Raw genomic sequence first — 17,846 nt, forward strand, 5'->3', positions numbered from 1 at the left:
ACTCTTTAATTGCTCATATCTTTGGAACTGGTTGTTCAATTGAAATGGGGTTTTCTGCACAATCCGGCTTTGTAGATGTTTGTTACTATCCTATAAGAAACTGAAAATTTAATATTTCTGAGTTCCGACTGATTTTGCTTGGTCGCATCACATTATATGCCAGACTGGCTAAAGTTATAGTGCATGGCGCTATGGGTTTGGGATTTTATTTTCCTATTTTTTATATTTTTTTTTGCATCCTTAAACTTGAAATGATACAAATTTGATTGGTTCTATTTTTATCAGTACTGTTGTTGCCACAAGCGGTCGAAAGTCACACTTGGGCCAAAACTTAAAAATAATTCCATCATGTTGTAAGGTATCTCAAATTGTTCCTTACATCAAAGGAAATAAAAAAAAGCAAATTCTCATATTTTTCTACAGTGCTTAGTTCGGGAGTAATAAGGTCGAATAGGTCAAATATCAACAATTTCATACACAACTCAGAGGTCAAATTTAGAAATTGGTCCGATTTAATCGAAACTGGTCTCCGATTACTCCCCTTAACGTAACAAATCTCAAATTTTATATTAATTTTATATTAATGTCCCCCTTCAGAGTTTATTCAGCCAAACTCCAATAAAAACATGTACATTTGACCCATGATGTCAAACGATTCCTAGGTTAAACATTTCTCAAGTATATTATTTTCTAATTTGGTCTGCAGAGAGGAGTAATTAAACACTAATTTCGATTGAATCGGTTCATTTTGAAAATGTGGCTTCTGCGCATGAAATATTTGACTTTTTACCTAACTCCTGAACAAGCACCCTAGTGCAATATGACAATTGACTTTTGATTCCTAGCAATGTCAGGAACTATTTCAGGTATTACAACACGGTAGAAATTTTAAATTTTGGCCCTATTATGACCTTTGACCCTTCGTGGGACGTGTAGGAGGCATAGAAAAATGACGAAAAGCTAGATGCTAATTATAAAATCTCCCAATAAATATCAAGAACAAATTTCGGCTTTTATATAGCGTCTTTTCCCAGATCTCGGTGGGTTCAAAGCACTGTAATTTCGCTGCCATGGTATCTTTTATTACAATCAGATCGCATCATGTAGGTATTGTGCAGCCGGACTGGCGCAAACCTATCCGCACTTAGAATGTAACATCCACCAATTATCTGTGCAAATCCCCAAATTCCATTCCGATGAGGGAAGTTTTTGATAACCATACAACTAATCACCGATTTCTTGAAAGCAGGAAGAAACCGGAGATCCCGGAGAAAACCGGGCGAGAGCGAGCATGGAATCGGGATAAACCAAGTGCACACGATCCTTGGGCCGCGCCGGGGCTTGAACCCAGGACCTCAGTGGTGCATGGCGAGGGAACAACCGCAGCGCCAACTCGCACTGAATAGCGCCATGCCCTATTAAGTTCCTATTACATATTTATCGTCTCACCAAAGGGGATTCAGAAGGGGTTGGTAGCAAAAGCATCATAACTGTTTCTTCGTCTATTTGTAGTTATCATATTATATCCAGTGGCGTAGCCAATGCGGGGCCAGGGGGCTGGGGCCCCCCCACGCTCATAGTCGCCGTCGGTTCATGTAAGGCCGTCGGTAGATGGAAGGCTTTGGTTTAGAACATTTTGGGTGAACTATTGACTAATTGACTATTTTTTCACCGTGCTTGAAAGAAAAAATGGCAAAATTGTAAAAAAAAATTTAAATTGTTCATTGGTTTTAGGTTCGTAGTACCTATAATCCTTTTTTTTTTTTTTTTTTGCTCTTCACTTTTTCAAACCATCGAAAAAAAATTGGGTCTACAATTCTAAACATCCGTCGGTAAAAAATATTTCCGTCGGTACATTTACAAGTTGTGCCCCTCCGGTTCCGAAATCCTGGCTACGCCACGGATTATGTCCACATTAAATTTAAGGAGTTCAACTTCATAATGCTCTTTTAGTCATCCACTTTAGAAGTTGACACGAAGACAACAGGATAGTATATTTAGTTAGACCCACATATAATGCGCACAGGAAGTTTACTTCCACTTGCACAAGAGGTAATTTATCGATCAACTAAATACCTAGAACAAGTATAGACCATTTGACATGTGACGTCATTGCCTGGCAGTATGCGAATTATGGCAATTTCCATTGTCCTTTGCCCTGCAGTGTGCGTACGCATCGTAGCTTGCTCATCGCACGTGCATTTTAAATCGCCCACCAAATTTATATAGTACAAGAAAGTTACTGAACAGTGTAGCGGTTCGTTCAAGCATATCGATAGACTAGTCCCTTACTTTTGTTGATAAACAATGAGGTCAAGTGGTCTATACTGCGCATAAAGAATAAAAGCAATTTATGAATATCTTAAATACACTAAACCTAAATTAACAAAAATCAATAGATGTATATATTTGTCCGGCGTATTTTGGTATTCGGTACGATGCGACTTTATTTCCTCACGTGATTCCCACCGGCCTTTGTTACGGGCACATTACAGCGTGATAGATCAACTCTCACTCGCTTTACTAATTATTAGCGTGTTTCGATAAAACAGACTGTTTTTAAAAATCGTTGTCATTTTTTGAATTCTCTATCTATTCATACCAAATTTGTATAAATTGGTAAAATAAAATGGCATCGTACCGAATGAGGTATCAAAATACGCATAACATAATTCTCCTCCATCTATTGACTATTTTATTTTGTATTTTAGGTTTTGTGCCTTTAAGATTTTAATTTTTTTACATGCTATTTATTTTATCCTTAAATTTTACATTCACCCAATTCCTTGCGTCATACAGGGTCCACAACTTATAAGTTCCCCCTTTAATGCTTTTAAAAATAAATCGAAAAATATTTTACAAAAAGCAAACGTGTGAAAAGATATGTGTAGCCTTATTTGTTTCACGCATATGAACTAAATTCACACGTCACACGTCATTGCGTTCCGTATGTTCAGTCACAATGGTTCATTGTGTAAAGAAAATAATACCGTTCTAAATAGTGTTAAATGTTATATTTGAGTCCATAGGAGTCGACTCTCAAACCAGACAGTAGGTCAGGCACATCGTCATCATCCCTATATCTTCGTGTCAAAAATTGCCGTGATAGTACAGCGAATCCTCTCGTTTTTCAACAGCTACGCATGGCGATTTTGTTCGAGATAGGCCGAGCGACTCAGGCTAAGCATACCATGACTATCATATGAGATACCACAGAGTTTCTATATTCTACACATTATTACGATTTGTGCATGCTCTAGTACCCCATATGATGTTTCTACTATAAGAAAAATCGATTTGTTTTCAGGTAAAACCAGGGTTTTGTTTCCAGTACACTAACTCGAAAAGCAATACACTAATTAGCGGGGCCTTGCAGCTTGCTGTGGATATCTTTACTGCATTTTATAAGTCAAGACTTTGAAATCCAAAGTAAAAATTGTGATATGTTTAATTTTGAGAATTACAATTATACTTAGTATAATGGAACACGTTTAGCCCATTCAGTTAAGTTCCAGGTGCAAGTCCTATAACACAATGCATATGTAAACTTTCTTTATCTGTGTCAATAATGGAATATTGATTTCAACGGAGAATGGAGCTGTATGGAAAAAAATATTTATAATACAGGGTGTTGACACTGTGTCAGGTCTATTTATGTGCTATGGTTTCAGGTGCAACTTTTAAAACGGCCTCTTTTCTTAAACAATTAACCACTGTGGCTGAACGCAATGATGTGTGACACTATAAATTGGTTCACAGGGATAAAACAAATAGGGCTATGCATACCTTTTTACATTTTTACATTTCGTTAAATATTTGTCAACTTATTTAAAAAAGTATTAGGTGTAACTTAGAATATTTTTGATACATTCAGTCAGTCATTAGCAGTAGCGCCCAAAAATGTATTGCGAAATTTACCTACAATTTCGGCAACTTGTTATAATTGGTTGTTAAAATTATGTCTTTATAAAGTAATATCTCATGTCTTTAATAATTAATCTGACCTGAAACAATGGTTGTTATTGTTATTGCGCTATTTTATTTCGATTAATCAATTATTTATATCGCTCCGCGGGTTTTTCTCTCATTGATCCGTGCTCAATATTAATCCTTGTATTTGGCGATCAGCTACTATACGCTGGCGAAGTTACGTAATAATCGGATTAAATACCATAGCAATAGGTGAAAACAATTTTTGAATATACCGCGCTGCACTGATACTTTCACGCGGTACCTCTGCATTGAACCATATCATGCTGATCACTTGCACCTGTAAGATTAGTATCTTTGAAAAGACCAGTATTGTGTTCAATCTATGATTGCAGACATACACAGGTGATTAGTTCAATCTGCTTGTAGTGCAGCGCGATATGTTCAAAATTGTTTTCACCTATTGCTATGGTAGTTAATCGGATTTATTACGTAACTTCGCCAGCTACTATAGGAGAAACACTGCACTGAGCGAACACAATCAATGATCTATGTTGTGATACTTTGTTGATATTTGAAATGTGGAATTAAATAATATATTGTGAAGTCACATGTCTTCTGTCCATTTCACTTCGTGTATGCAGCGAGTTATTCCCCGTGAAACTTTGAGATTCAGTGGCCATGTATCTTGTATGATTTCTAAAACCAAATAAATGGCTAGTGGAATTCATATCATTATGTTTACAATAATTGTCATTTTAAAACACAAATATAGAAAATTGATTCCGTTCAACTTCAATCAATTTCATTTATACGGCATTAAATTACTAGGGTACTGTTCAGTTCTGATCAAAATGTGAAAGTTTTGCTGGTGACAATTGAACAATAATTCCATGAGGAAGAAAACTTTGAATGCCACTAATATCTCAATTTCAACTTGAATAATTCTATATTTTAGGCTACTTTTCATTATTGTGCTAATGATTCAAACAAATAGATACAAATGTGACCCGGCAGCACAAACGAGCCGTAAATTCCCTAAATTGTATTCTGAGTTATGGTGTAAAATGTGTACGAAGGTCGTATTCATCGGTCACTTAAGCTGGCGCGACATCTGTCTTATTTTGATAGTCACAACACCAATCAATAATCCTATTATTGAAGTGGATAATAAGCTTCTACCTTAGATGGCTATAGAACTTTTAATAGCTCTGGTCTTTGTTTGCTTTTGCTAAATCCTTTTCAAGTGGTGGGTTACCAGGCATTGTATTTTGTATAGGTATGCATAACCAACAATTAACAATGAGAGAACCTTCTTAAACCTCGTTTGACTTGGGGATGATTTGAAATGACCGCCAATTATGACTGTTTGATATTTATTGCCAGCAATGTGGAATAAGAGGCACACATAGAAACGAAAACAGCTATAATTTTGTTGAAGGAGCAAAGTTTAACTAACCATAACTCCGCTTCTGGATATCGTTTGAAGTCACATGAGATACCATTTTAAGTTTATGATGTTTATTTTTAAACACGAAATAAAACAAAATTGACCGGGGAGGAATTTACGGCTCATTCGCCGTGGACGGTCACCAATAATAACCAAATCGACTAGTTTGTTACTTTCTGTGGTGTCCTTTATTGCATTATGTTTGAATACATTTCAATATGCCATAGCAAAATATCAACGTTATGTTATAGTTATTTACATTTCATTTACATTATTCACAAACAATTTATAACAATTATGACTATACATTTACAGCCCAGTTTAATCTGCTCATTTTTCACTGATAAAGTGCAGCCTTTTTCGTATCAAATAATACAAATGATAATAATCAGGCATTATCGGATATAAAAGAAACATTTATTGCACTTTGCCCAAGTAATGTTTAAATGAAACAAGAAATCTTTCCCCCCTGAGTAAAAACACAGCATTTGCTTCGTTAAACCCCCTGAGCACTACCTGCCGATCTAACATTGCCTCTGATTGGTCAATTACATGGTATCTTTACTTAAATCACCAATCAGAATGGAGGTCTGCAAATAATTCACACCTATTTTTTGCGTGATGAGATTATTCTAACAATGTTGCTGATTGGTCCAATTGAAAATGAAAACTTCTTCTTGGCCAATCGGCAGGTAGTTCTCATGGGGTTAAGTAATAGTACATACAGCCTTTTACATTCCTAACTTTTGGAGCAGGCTGATACACGATATTTACCTTCAAAATAAATCAACCGTATCTGCTACAAACCGCGTGAGCAAACTAAAAAATAGCGCGAACGTAAGAAACTTCGCGCGTATGAATAAGAAACTTCGCGCGTATGAATAACGATACCGCCAGGTCTGAACGCTGTACCGGCGGCGTCGGCTGAATTCGAATACGCTTAGAGGGCACAGGCATGGAAAATTCCAATCTGTGTTTTATTAAGGGATCTAAAATGAGCGTTTATTGGGTTTCGACAGTATTTTTTGTGGGACATGAGAGCACCTCAGACCTATCGAATTGCATTCTGAATACGAAGCATGTCTTTCTGATATCAAATAATTTTCATTTTTGAAAATCACAATATAATACAAATTTTATGACAAATTTTAAAAATTTGATATTTTTCAAATTTTTGATATAAAACAGTCCTCGAAGTAAATTATATAAATCTAATGATATATTCTTAAAGTGTATGTAGCAGGGAGGAAAAGCCGACGGTCAATTGAAAATTTTGACCTTTCATATTGAAGATATAGATTTTTTCCCAAAAAGACCTAATTTTGTTTGGTGTTTTGGGAAAAAAAATCCATATCTTCAATACGAAAGGTCAAAATTTTCAATTGATCGTCGGCATTTCATCCCACCTACATACACGTTAAGTATAAATCATCAGATTTATAAAGTTTACTTCGAGTACTGTTAAATATCAAAAATATCAATTTTAATGATTTGCCATAAAATGTGTATTAAATTGCGAATTTCAAAAACCAAAATTATTTGATATCAGAATGACATTCTTCGTATTCAGAATGCAATTCGATATGTCTGATGTGCTCTATTGTCCCAAAATAAATACTGTCCAAACGTTCATACCCCAGCCCTTAATCTAAGGTCAATACATATTGGGACAAAATAGGCATCAAATTTTGCAGGACACAAGTGTGTGTCTTTTTTAAGTTTATATTTTGATACTTATATTTTGATTGTCTGGTGGGATAATTTCTTTTTGGGATGTGTTTATATACTTGTACATGCTGCACCTGTTTTCAAAGGAATTTTCTGTTATGTAATCTACTGTGCAAACACTGCGTTTTATCTGGGAGTGCAGATTTATAGGTAAGGCATCACGTTTATTTTTGCCCCGATATGTACCAATGGCTCATTATATTGTACCCCGAGTGTCCTGAGGTACCGATGGATTTTCTACTTCCAACTTCTTTAAACCATACTCTGAGTGCCTTCATAAAAGTACTAATGTCTCTATCGTACCCAAAGTGCCCTGGTAACCTGAGTGCCCCAATGTCTCATTCTATTGTACCCAGAGTGTCCTAATAGGTCACCAACGGCTCTTTCAATCGTACCCTTATGTCCCGACATATGTACTAAAGGCTCTTTCTACCGTACTCTGAATCCCCCATAGGTACCAATGACTCTGACTATCGTACCCAGAGTGTCCTGGTATGTCACCGTCGCAACGGCTCTTTCTACTGTACCCTGAGTGAAACGATAGGTACCGATGACTCTTTCTATATTAACGTGAACATTTGAATTGCGCTATCGTTTTGAAAACATGATTGTAATTTGTTCATTATTAAGCTCAGTAGTATTTATTACAACTCCCGGGTACGATAGAAGGAGCCACCGGTCCCTGTAACGGGATACCGATAACGCTATGGGACCAAAATATACGTGGTGCCTAAGATTCTGCAGCGACAAAATCTGTCATTCTATTCATATTGGGAATTAACTACACAATAAATATACATAAACACAAAATTAGAAAGTTACAAAAATGTACAAAATGCTCTAAAGAAAAGTAGACACATTGGACAGTATTAAACTACATTGCTTGATTGTTGGGTTATTTGGTATGCTAATTAGGCTAATTGTTACATATCGTTCCCCTGCTACGATAACTGCCTAACTCACTTTTAAGCCGATTGAGCTTTTTGCCTAAATCGTGTCTCTATTACCATGGACACCTGCTGTAATAATGCCATTGACAGGGACTAATCATAATGGAGATTTTGGGGTGAGTTAGGCAATTTATACAAATGGTGACAAATATTAGTGACTAATGCAGTTTAACACCAGAATTTATGTCTTTGTTTGTCTGAAGATTTTACTCTGATTTTTGCCTAAGTCACAGGCCAAAGTCACTGAAAGTCACATGCATATGTTATGTAATCATCTTAATCGTTTCTGATCATTCCTTTTCATTTGTTTCATTATCATTTGTTCTTGTCAAAAGATTGGTGAATAAAATTATGACAGATGATTTAGGCAAATTATCGTAAGGGTGATCATAAGAAGGTAGAGCATCGTTGATTTTCCCTAGCGCAGCATACCAATTAGTAATAATTACTACCCCGTAGAGTATTATACGCAATGCCATGGTACCATGAGACGGTGACCCAGTGGCGTAGCCAGGGGAAGAGAGGTGGCAAGGGAGCAGGTACGTACCCCTGTGAGATGTCTTTTCCCTATGGGATGCTGGCCGCCCTAATATTTTTAGTTTTTATGCCTTTTATACCATTTTGTCTCCTGGCTGCTGAGTTGATGTTCTTTGTTTGATGCCCACATAGTACAAGCCAGTATTATGTCCTTTGTAAATGCATTATTGTGCATTTTGTGGCCCATTATAAAGAGCCTACAACTGGCATGCAGAATCCCCCATTCCCAAAAGACATACTTCTGGTATAGTACGAGTGCGCGTCAAACAAAGAATATCAATTTAACAGCCAACGGTTTCAAAGCTACCAACTTGCGACTTTGTGATAGCTGCAGCCAAAATTTAGCCGTTCTTTGTCTGTACGAGTAAATGTGTAAAAGATAAACACAGAGTACCTGCACATTACAAAACAAAATCACATTCTTTAGCCTAAACAGAATGTAAAACAACTTGAAAATAACACATAAACAGTAGGTCACAGGCTGTATCACTTTCTAGAACGTAATATCTCACATTCCTCAATTCGTCACTATGGAAAAATCACTACATGAACGTGCGCACATATTTAGCGCATAGATACCCGCGCAAAACCTTGATATTATCATGACCATACTTTAAGGAAGCAAACCTCCTCACTGTAAAATAAAGTTATATAACGTAATCCGTGTAGTGAACATTTAAAGACCAGATCACGATCCACAAATAAGGCAAATGGCGTAGTACTACAATAGGTGCATGATGTCGCTGTCTGAAGGACGGGTTGGTATAGTAGTCAGTGGTGCACTCGCCACTCACCACTACGGGCCGGGCTCGATTCCCTGCAGTTCCGTAAGATAGCATGTTCGTCGATTATGTGATCGTCCTCGCAGTTTTCCCTGATTACTCCTGTTTTCTTCGTGCACTCCTGTCCCACCTTAGCCGGTTCATGCACTTGGTGGATATTAAGTCGCAACATTTACTTATTTATTATGTTTGTTTGGACGAATTTTAGCACCACTCCTGTCTTCTAACAATGTTTACATTAACGCGGTATTGGTGAGAAAAAGAACATAGCAAAACAGTTGAATAGCTCTTCATTTGCCTATACAATAGTAAAATCCTGGTGCCGGTATATCTTGATGGGATTTGTGTTCTGGTCCATAAGTATCTGAATTTCTATTTCATCACTACTTGTGCTGCTATACTCGATACCCTTCTCCCCGTCTGGATCTGTCCGGCTGCGGGGCGGTGGAGGGGGAGGTGGTGGTGGCGGTGGAGGCGTTGCTGGGTATGATGGTGGCATTATATCATCGGGGTGATAGCGGGTATAATCGGCTTGACGTGGTAGCGAATTTGATGAGATAGAAACTGGATGTAAGTTTAGTACTGGCGATTTAGCTTGTCGATGTTGAAGTGGTCGATAGATGTGATTGGCTTCCGATTCACTCACTGAACCTGTGGAGGAGAACCAATATTGACTATAGTTTAATATGGTATTTCATTTTATGATCTTTTATCTTGTGATCTTGTGATAAATCTATATTGCCAGCAGCAGCTGCAACTTGAACAATGTGCATCCCTACTAGCTACACTCCATAAACAGCTCTTTTCTAAGCCACCGCCAGAAAATGGTAGTATGAAGGGGACAGTGTACGATTTCAATTCGTTAACACTTGTTTTATCTTTCCATTATGACTATCCAATTAAAAGGGCATTTCGTGATCCACAGCCTCATCCCCCCACTTTTCTCAAAAAAAGTTGAGATTTTTATATCACTGGAAACTTCTGGCTACATAATGTTTATGTACAAAATATTTCTTGCAGATAAATTCGTTTAGCAAAGATATCGTGAAAAACGAAATTACAACGCATTGTCTATGGAGCAGTGTAATACACATAATCATGCATAACTCGCAAACGCAAAATCGGAAGCAACTGAAATTTTGGGAATAGGTTTTTTTCGTGGATATCTAATGAAAAATGACATTAATAGAGGATGCTATGATCACGAAATACTCCTTTAATCTAGAAACCTCTACCACTCATTTTTGTTTTAGCATTTTGGGTATAAAGCGTTATTCATTTTATGGCATTGGGGATGGGAGGACTTTTGAAAATTCTTCTTACCTTTCGTAGCACGACTCTTCCCGTAGTCATAATTATACATTGGTTCATCAGTGTCTGTGTAACAACTTTGTGTTCCACCTCTATGTCCATTATAGGGGAGTGACAGATATCCTTCCGAGGCACTCGTGGTTGGATGACGTGAATAATTTGAAATGATACAAATTTGATTGGTTCTATTTTTCTATGCCTCCTGTACAGTACTGTTGTTGCCACAAGCGGTCGAAAGTCACACTTGGGCCAAAACTTAAAAATTACTCCCCTTAACGTAACAAATCTCAAATTTTATATTAATTTTATATTAATGTCCCCCTTCAGAGTTTATTCAGCCAAACTCCAATAAAAACATGTACATTTGACCCATGATGTCAAACTATTCCTAGGTTAAACATTTCTCAAGTAAATTATTTTCTTATTTGGTCTGCAGAGAGGAGTAATTAAACACTAATTTCGATTGAATCGGTTCATTTTGAAAATGTGGCTTCTGCGCATGAAATATTTGACTTTTTACCTAACTCCTGAACAAGCACCCTAGTGCAATATGACAATTGACTTTTTGATTCCTAGCAATGTCAGGAACTATTTCAGGTATTACAACACGGTAGAAATTTTAAATTTTGGCCCTATTATGACCTTTGACCCTTCGTGGGACGTGTAGGAGGCATAGAAAAATGAAGAAAAGCTAGATGCTAATTATAAAATCTCCCAATAAATATCAAGAACAAATTTCGGCTTTTATATAGCGTCTTTTCCCAGATCTCGGTGGGTTCAAAGCACTGTAATTTCGCTGCCATGGTATCTTTTATTACAATCAGATCGCATCATGTAGGTATTGTGCAGCCGGACTGGCGCAAACCTATCCGCACTTAGAATGTAACATCCACCAATTATCTGTGCAAATCCCCAAATTCCATTCCGATGAGGGAAGTTTTTGATAACCATACAACTAATCACCGATTTCTTGAAAGCAGGAAGAAACCGGAGATCCCGGAGAAAACCGGGCGAGAGCGAGCATGGAATCGGGATAAACCAAGTGCACACGATCCTTGGGCCGCGCCGGGGCTTGAACCCAGGACCTCAGTGGTGCATGGCGAGGAACAACCGCAGCGCCAACTCGCACTGAATAGCGCCATGCCCTATTAAGTTCCTATTACATATTTATCGTCTCACCAAAGGGGATTCAGAAGGGGTTGGTAGCAAAAGCATCATAACTGTTTCTTCGTATATTTGTAGTTATCATATTATATCCAGTGGCGTAGCCAGTGCGGGGCCAGGGGGCTGGTGCCCCCCCCCCCCCACGCCCAGAGTCGCCGTCGGGTCCTGTAAGGCCGCCGGTAGATGGGAGGCTTTGGTTTAGAACATTTTGGGTGAACTATTGACTAATTGACTATTTTTTCACCGTGCTTGAAAGAAAAAATGGCAAAATTGTAAAAAAAATTTAAATTGTTCATTGGTTTTAGGTTCGTAGTACCTATAATCCTTTTTTTTTTTCTTTTTTTTTTTTGCTCTTCACTTTTTCAAACCATCGAAAAAAAATTGGGTCTACAATTCTAAACATCCGTCGGTAAAAAATATTTCCGTCGGTACATTTACAAGTTGTGCCCCTCCGGTTCCGAAATCCTGGCTACGCCACGGATTATGTCCACATTAAATTTAAGGAGTTCAACTTCATAATGCTCTTTTAGTCATCCACTTTAGAAGTTGACACGAAGACAACAGGATAGTATATTTAGTTAGACCCACATATAATGCGCACAGGAAGTTTACTTCCACTTGCACAAGAGGTAATTTATCGATCAACTAAATACCTAGAACAAGTATAGACCATTTGACATGTGACGTCATTGCCTGGCAGTATGCGAATTATGGCAATTTCCATTGTCCTTTGCCCTGCAGTGTGCGTACGCATCGTAGCTTGTTCATCGCACGTGCATTTTAAATCGCCCACCAAATTTATATAGTACAAGAAAGTTACTGAACAGTGTAGCGGTTCGTTCAAGCATATCGATAGACTAGTCCCTCACCTTTGTTGATAAACAATGAGGTCAAGTGGTCTATACTGCGCATAAAGAATAAAAGCAATTTATGAACATCTTAAATACACTAAACCTAAATTAACAAAAATCAATAGATGTATATATTTGTCCGGCGTATTTTGGTATTCGGTACGATGCGACTTTATTTCCTCACGTGATTCCCACCGGCCTTTGTTACGGGCACATTACAGCGTGATAGATCAACTCTCACTCGCTTTACTAATTATTAGCGTGTTTCGATAAAACAGACTGTTTTAAAAATCGTTGTCATTTTTGAATTCTCTATCTATTCATACCAAATTTGTATAAATTGGTAAAATAAAATGGCATCGTACCGAATGAGGTATCAAAATACGCATAACATAATTCTCCTCCATCTATTGACTATTTTATTTTGTATTTTAGGTTTTGTGCCTTTAAGATTTTAATTTTTTTACATGCTATTTATTTTATCCTTAAATTTTACATTCACCCAATTCCTTGCGTCATACAGGGTCCACAACTTATAAGTTCCCCCCTTTAATGCTTTTAAAAATAAATCGAAAAATATTTTACAAAAAGCAAACGTGTGAAAAGATATGTAGCCTTATTTGTTTCACGCATATGAACTAAATTCACACGTCACACGTCATTGCGTTCCGTATGTTCAGTCACAATGGTTCATTGTGTAAAGAAAATAATACCGTTCTAAATAGTGTTAAATGTTATATTTGAGTCCATAGGAGTCGACTCTCAAACCAGACAGTAGGTCAGGCACATCGTCATCATCCCTATATCTTCGTGTCAAAAATTGCCGTGATAGTACAGCGAATCCTCTCGTTTTTCAACAGCTACGCATGGCGATTTTGTTCGAGATAGGCCGAGCGACTCAGGCTAAGCATACCATGACTATCATATGAGATACCACAGAGTTTCTATATTCTACACATTATTACGATTTGTGCATGCTCTAGTACCCCATATGATGTTTCTACTATAAGAAAAATCGATTTGTTTTCAGGTAAAACCAGGGTTTTGTTTCCAGTACACTAACTCGAAAAGCAATACACTAATTAGCGGGGCCTTGCAGCTTGCTGTGGATATCTTTTACTGCATTTTATAAGTCAAGACTTTGAAATCCAAAGTAAAAATTGTGATATGTTTAATTTTGAGAATTACAATTATACTTAGTATAATGGAACACGTTTAGCCCATTCAGTTAAGTTCCAGGTGCAAGTCCTATAACACAATGCATATGTAAACTTTCTTTATCTGTGTCAATAATGGAATATTGATTTCAACGGAGAATGGAGCTGTATGGAAAAAAATATTTATAATACAGGGTGTTGACACTGTGTCAGGTCTATTTATGTGCTATGGTTTCAGGTGCAACTTTTAAAACGGCCTCTTTTCTTAAACAATTAACCACTGTGGCTGAACGCAATGATGTGTGACACTATAAATTGGTTCACAGGGATAAAACAAATAGGGCTATGCATACCTTTTTACATTTTTACATTTAGTTAAATATTTGTCAACTTATTTTAAAAAGTATTAGGTGTATTTTTGATACATTCAGTCAGTCATTAGCAGTAGCGCCCAAAAATGTATTGCGAAATTTACCTACAATTTCGGCAACTTGTTATAATTGGTTGTTAAAATTATGTCTTTATAAAGTAATATCTCATGTCTTTAATAATTAATCTGACCTGAAACAATGGTTGTTATTGTTATTGCGCTATTTTATTTCGATTAATCAATTATTTATATCGCTCCGCGGGTTTTTCTCTCATTGATCCGTGCTCAATATTAATCCTTGTATTTGGCGATCAGCTACTATACGCTGGCGAAGTTACGTAATAATCGGATTAAATACCATAGCAATAGGTGAAAACAATTTTTGAATATACCGCGCTGCACTGATACTTTCACGCGGTACCTCTGCATTGAACCATATCATGCTGATCACTTGCACCTGTAAGATTAGTATCTTTGAAAAGACCAGTATTGTGTTCAATCTATGATTGCAGACATACACAGGTGATTAGTTCAATCTGCTTGTAGTGCAGCGCGATATGTTCAAAATTGTTTTCACCTATTGCTATGGTAGTTAATCGGATTTATTACGTAACTTCGCCAGCTACTATAGGAGAAACACTGCACTGAGCGAACACACTCAATGATCTATGTTGTGATACTTTGTTGATATTTGAAATGTGGAATTAAATCATATATTGTGAAGTCACATGTCTTCTGTCCATTTCACTTCGTGTATGCAGCGAGTTATTCCCCGTGAAACTTTGAGATTCAGTGGCCATGTATCTTGTATGATTTCTAAAACCAAATAAATGGCTAGTGGAATTCATATCATTATGTTTACAATAATTGTCATTTTAAAACACAAATATAGAAAATTGATTCCGTTCAACTTCAATCAATTTCATTTATACGGCATTAAATTACTAGGGTACTGTTCAGTTCTGATCAAAATGTGAAAGTTTTGATGGTGACAATTGAACAATAATTCCATGAGGAAGAAAACTTTGAATGCCACTAATATCTCAATTTCAACTTGAATAATTCTATATTTTAGGCTACTTTTCATTATTGTGCTAATGATTCAAACAAATAGATACAAATGTGACCCGGCAGCACAAACGAGCCGTAAATTCCCTAAATTGTATTCTGAGTTATGGTGTAAAATGTGTACGAAGGTCGTATTCATCGGTCACTTAAGCTGGCGCGACATCTGTCTTATTTTGATAGTCACAACACCAATCAATAATCCTATTATTGAAGTGGATAATAAGCTTCTACCTTAGATGGCTATAGAACTTTTAATAGCTCTGGTCTTTGTTTGCTTTTGCTAAATCCTTTTCAAGTGGTGGGTTACCAGGCATTGTATTTTGTATAGGTATGCATAACCAACAATTAACAATGAGAGAACCTTCTTAAACCTCGTTTGACTTGGGGATGATTTGAAATGACCGCCAATTATGACTGTTTGATATTTATTGCCAGCAATATGGAATAAGAGGCACACATAGAAACGAAAACAGCTATAATTTTGTTGAAGGAGCAAAGTTTAACTAACCATAACTCCGCTTCTGGATATCGTTTGAAGTCAAATGATATACCATTTTTAAGTTTATGATGTTTATTTTTTAAACACGAAATAAAACAAAATTGACCGGGGGAGGAATTTACGGCTCATTCGCCGTGGACGGTCACCAATAATAACCAAATCGACTAGTTTTCTGTGGTGTCCTTTATTGCATTATGTTTGAATACATTTCAATATGCCATAGCAAAATATCAACGTTATGTTATAGTTATTTACATTTCATTTACATTATTCACAAACAATTTATAACAATTATGACTATACATTTACAGCCCAGTTTAATCTGCTCATTTTTCACTGATAAAGTGCAGCCTTTTCGTATCAAATAATACAAATGATAATAATCAGGCATTATCGGATTTAAAAGAAACATTTATTGCACTTTGCCCAAGTAATGTTTAAATGAAACAAGAAATCTTTCCCCCTGAGTAAAAACACAGCATTTGCTTCGTTAAACCCCTGAGCACTACCTGCCGATCTAACATTGCCTCTGATTGGTCAATTACATGGTATCTTTACTTAAATCACCAATCAGAATGGAGGTCTGCAAATAATTCACACCTATTTTTTGCGTGATGAAATTATTCTAACAATGTTGCTGATTGGTCCAATTGAAAATGAAAACTTCTTCTTGGCCAATCGGCAGGTAGTTCTCATGGGGTTAAGTAATAGTACATACAGCCTTTTACATTCCTAACTTTTGGAGCAGGCTGATACACGATATTTACCTTCAAAATAAATCAACCGTATCTGCTACAAACCGCGTGAGCAAACTAAAAAATAGCGCGAACGTAAGAAACTTCGCGCGTATGAATAAGAAACTTCGCGCGTATGAATAACGATACCGCCAGGTCTGAACGCTGTATCGGCGGCGTCGGCTGAATTCGAATACGCTTAGAGGGCACAGGCATGGAAAATTCCAATCTGTGTTTTATTAAGGGATCTAAAATGAGCGTTTATTGGGTTTCGACAGTATTTTTTGTGGGACATGAGAGCACCTCAGACCTATCGAATTGCATTCTGAATACGAAGCATGTCTTTCTGATATCAAATAATTTTCATTTTTGAAAATCACAATATAATACAAATTTTATGACAAATTTTAAAAATTTGATATTTTTCAAATTTTGATATAAAACAGTCCTCGAAGTAAATTATATAAATCTAATGATATATTCTTAAAGTGTATGTAGCAGGGAGGAAAAGCCGACGGTCAATTGAAAATTTTGACCTTTCATATTGAAGATATAGATTTTTTTCCCAAAAGACCTAATTTTGTTTGGTGTTTTGGGAAAAAAAATCCATATCTTCAATACGAAAGGTCAAAATTTTCAATTGATCGTCGGCATTTCATCCCACCTACATACACGTTAAGTATAAATCATCAGATTTATAAAGTTTACTTCGAGTACTGTTAAATATCAAAAATATCAATTTTAATGATTTGCCATAAAATGTGTATTAAATTGCGAATTTCAAAAACCAAAATTATTTGATATCAGAATGACATTCTTCGTATTCAGAATGCAATTCGATATGTCTGATGTGCTCTATTGTCCCAAAATAAATACTGTCCAAACGTTCATACCCCAGCCCTTAATCTAAGGTCAATACATATTGGGACAAAATAGGCATCAAATTTTGCAGGACACAAGTGTGTGTCTTTTTTAAGTTTATATTTTGATACTTATATTTTGATTGTCTGGTGGGATAATTTCTTTTTGGGATGTGTTTATATACTTGTACATGCTGCACCTGTTTTTCTGTTATGTAATCTACTGTGCAAACACTGCGTTTTATCTGGGAGTGCAGATTTATAGGTAAGGCATCACGTTTATTTTTGCCCCGATAGGTACCAATGGCTCATTATATTGTACCCCGAGTGTCCTGAGGTACCGATGGATTTTCTACTTCCAACTTCTTTAAACCATACTCTGAGTGCCTTCATAAAAGTACCAATGTCTCTATCGTACCCAAAGTGCCCTGGTAACCTGAGTGCCCCAATGTCTC

At 36.6% G+C, this 17,846-nt stretch overlaps 1 protein-coding gene across 1 annotated transcript; it reads right to left on the minus strand.

The window, feature by feature from the left end:
* Positions 1-9,473: 9,473 nt before the first annotated feature.
* On the minus strand, positions 9,474-10,833 carry LOC140144723 (uncharacterized). The gene is made up of 2 exons (XM_072166536.1): positions 10,701-10,833; positions 9,474-10,028 (listed from the first exon to the last, which is right to left on the minus strand). The coding sequence occupies exons 1-2, from the start codon at positions 10,738-10,740 to the stop codon at positions 9,676-9,678; spliced, it is 393 nt and encodes a 130-aa protein (XP_072022637.1). The 5' UTR covers positions 10,741-10,833; the 3' UTR covers positions 9,474-9,675.
* Positions 10,834-17,846: the final 7,013 nt, after the last annotated feature.

The sequence above is a fragment of the Amphiura filiformis genome, unplaced genomic scaffold, assembly GCF_039555335.1.
Source record: "Amphiura filiformis unplaced genomic scaffold, Afil_fr2py scaffold_75, whole genome shotgun sequence".
Classification (NCBI taxonomy): domain Eukaryota; kingdom Metazoa; phylum Echinodermata; class Ophiuroidea; order Amphilepidida; family Amphiuridae; genus Amphiura; species Amphiura filiformis.

Coding starts and splice junctions, on each gene's coding strand:
- LOC140144723 (XM_072166536.1), bottom strand. CDS start 10,740: ATGTATAATTATGACTACGGGAAGAGTCGTGCTACGAAAG. Junction 10,029..10,700: donor GAAGAGTCGTGCTACGAAAG/GTAAGAAGAATT, acceptor TCTCCTCCACAG/GTTCAGTGAGTGAATCGGAA.